The 1421-nt window shown below is 44.5% G+C and overlaps 1 protein-coding gene across 1 annotated transcript; it reads left to right on the top strand.

Annotated features, from left to right (window-relative positions):
• Window positions 1-294: 294 nt before the first annotated feature.
• On the top strand, window positions 295-924 carry LOC105462244 (the record flags this gene model as incomplete). Its single annotated transcript, XM_011708765.1, has 2 exons — window positions 295-532; window positions 683-924. Coding segments are annotated over exons 1-2 (480 nt in total), but the record flags the coding sequence as incomplete, so codon positions are not given.
• Window positions 925-1421: the final 497 nt, after the last annotated feature.

Below are 1421 nucleotides of genomic sequence, written 5' to 3'. Positions count from 1 at the left end.
GAGTGGACTACTCAGGAATTACGTGCTCGATAACGCTCTTTGCGTAGTTGTATCCGACTTTGACGCAAAGTCACGCAAGATTCGACGTGTAGCACTGCCGGTAGATGATAGCGATGTCGCCAACAAACGTTTTGTGCAACAGACGATACAAGTTTTAAAAGATCGACAGGACGAAATCGAGAGAAAGATTACCTCGCTTCAAAATAATATACAAATGCTGATTAACGAGCTTCGAAAGTCGATTCAAAAAACGCGTCATCGCGCATCATCGCGCTGAATAGAAAAGACTCGAACATGTCGAAAAAGAAAAGTCTCGAAAAGCAGCAGCTGATCGAGGAACTGCATGCTCCCGCGAGAAGAAATTTTCCACGAAGACGCGTCATAATTTGCGGATACGATGACCTGTGGCAGGCGGATGTGGTCGAGATGCGTCCTTATACGCGATTCAACAGAGGCTACCACTACATTCTCACCGTTATCGATGTGCTGAGTAAGCATGCATGGGCCGTACCTCTCAAGGCCAAGAGCGGAAGTGATGTGACTAAAGCGATTGTAGAGATAATTCGACACGATGGGAGATGCCCGAAAAATTCACAAACTGATAGGGGAAAGGAATTTTATAACGCCAACGTGCAGAATCTCTTAAAGAAACATAACATCAATCATTATTCTACATATTCAGTAATGAAGGCATCAGTCGTCGAGCGGTTCAATCGTACGTTGAAAAACAGTATGTGGAAGCAGTTTACATACAATAAAAACTATAGATGGATCGATTTGCTACCGCGTCTCATGTCTGAATACAACGCGCGAAAGCATCGAACTATCGGTATGCGACCCATCGACGTCACTCCCACAATCGCCAACAAGCTCTTGGCCTTGAGAGGTACGGCCCATGCATGCTTACTCAGCACATCGATAACGGTGAGAATGTAGTGGTAACCTCTGTTGAATCGCGTATAAGGACGCATCTCGACCACATCCGCCTGCCACAGGTTATCGTATCCACAAACTATGACGCGTCTTCGTGGAAAATTTCTTCTCGCGGGAGCGTGCAGTTCCTCGATCAGCTGCTGCTTTTCGAGACTTTTCTTTTTCGACATGTTTGAGTCTTTTCTATTCAGCGCGATGATGCGTTTCTTGAATCGACTTTCGAAGCTCGTTAATCAGCATTTGCATATTATTTTGAAGCGAGGTAATCTTTTTCTCGATCCCCCATGTCGGGAATGTTGTACAATCGATGTATCGACAACAACTAACTACGTTACAGTACCACAAAGTCATTAAATCCTTTTCTATAACGCCCACTGACAAGTGCGCTGTCCTTGTCTATCACTAGAAATCCATACTTTTGTTGCCAGCAATTGTCACACAATTTACAGAATTCCTCGTAAGACATGTCGGTGTTTACGTGATAGTTG

This window comes from Wasmannia auropunctata, unplaced genomic scaffold (assembly GCF_000956235.1).
Source record: "Wasmannia auropunctata unplaced genomic scaffold, wasmannia.A_1.0 LD267376.1, whole genome shotgun sequence".
NCBI lineage: Eukaryota > Metazoa > Arthropoda > Insecta > Hymenoptera > Formicidae > Wasmannia > Wasmannia auropunctata.
The sequence above is the reverse complement of the archived record's forward strand: the minus strand, read 5'-3'. Positions and strand labels throughout refer to the sequence as shown.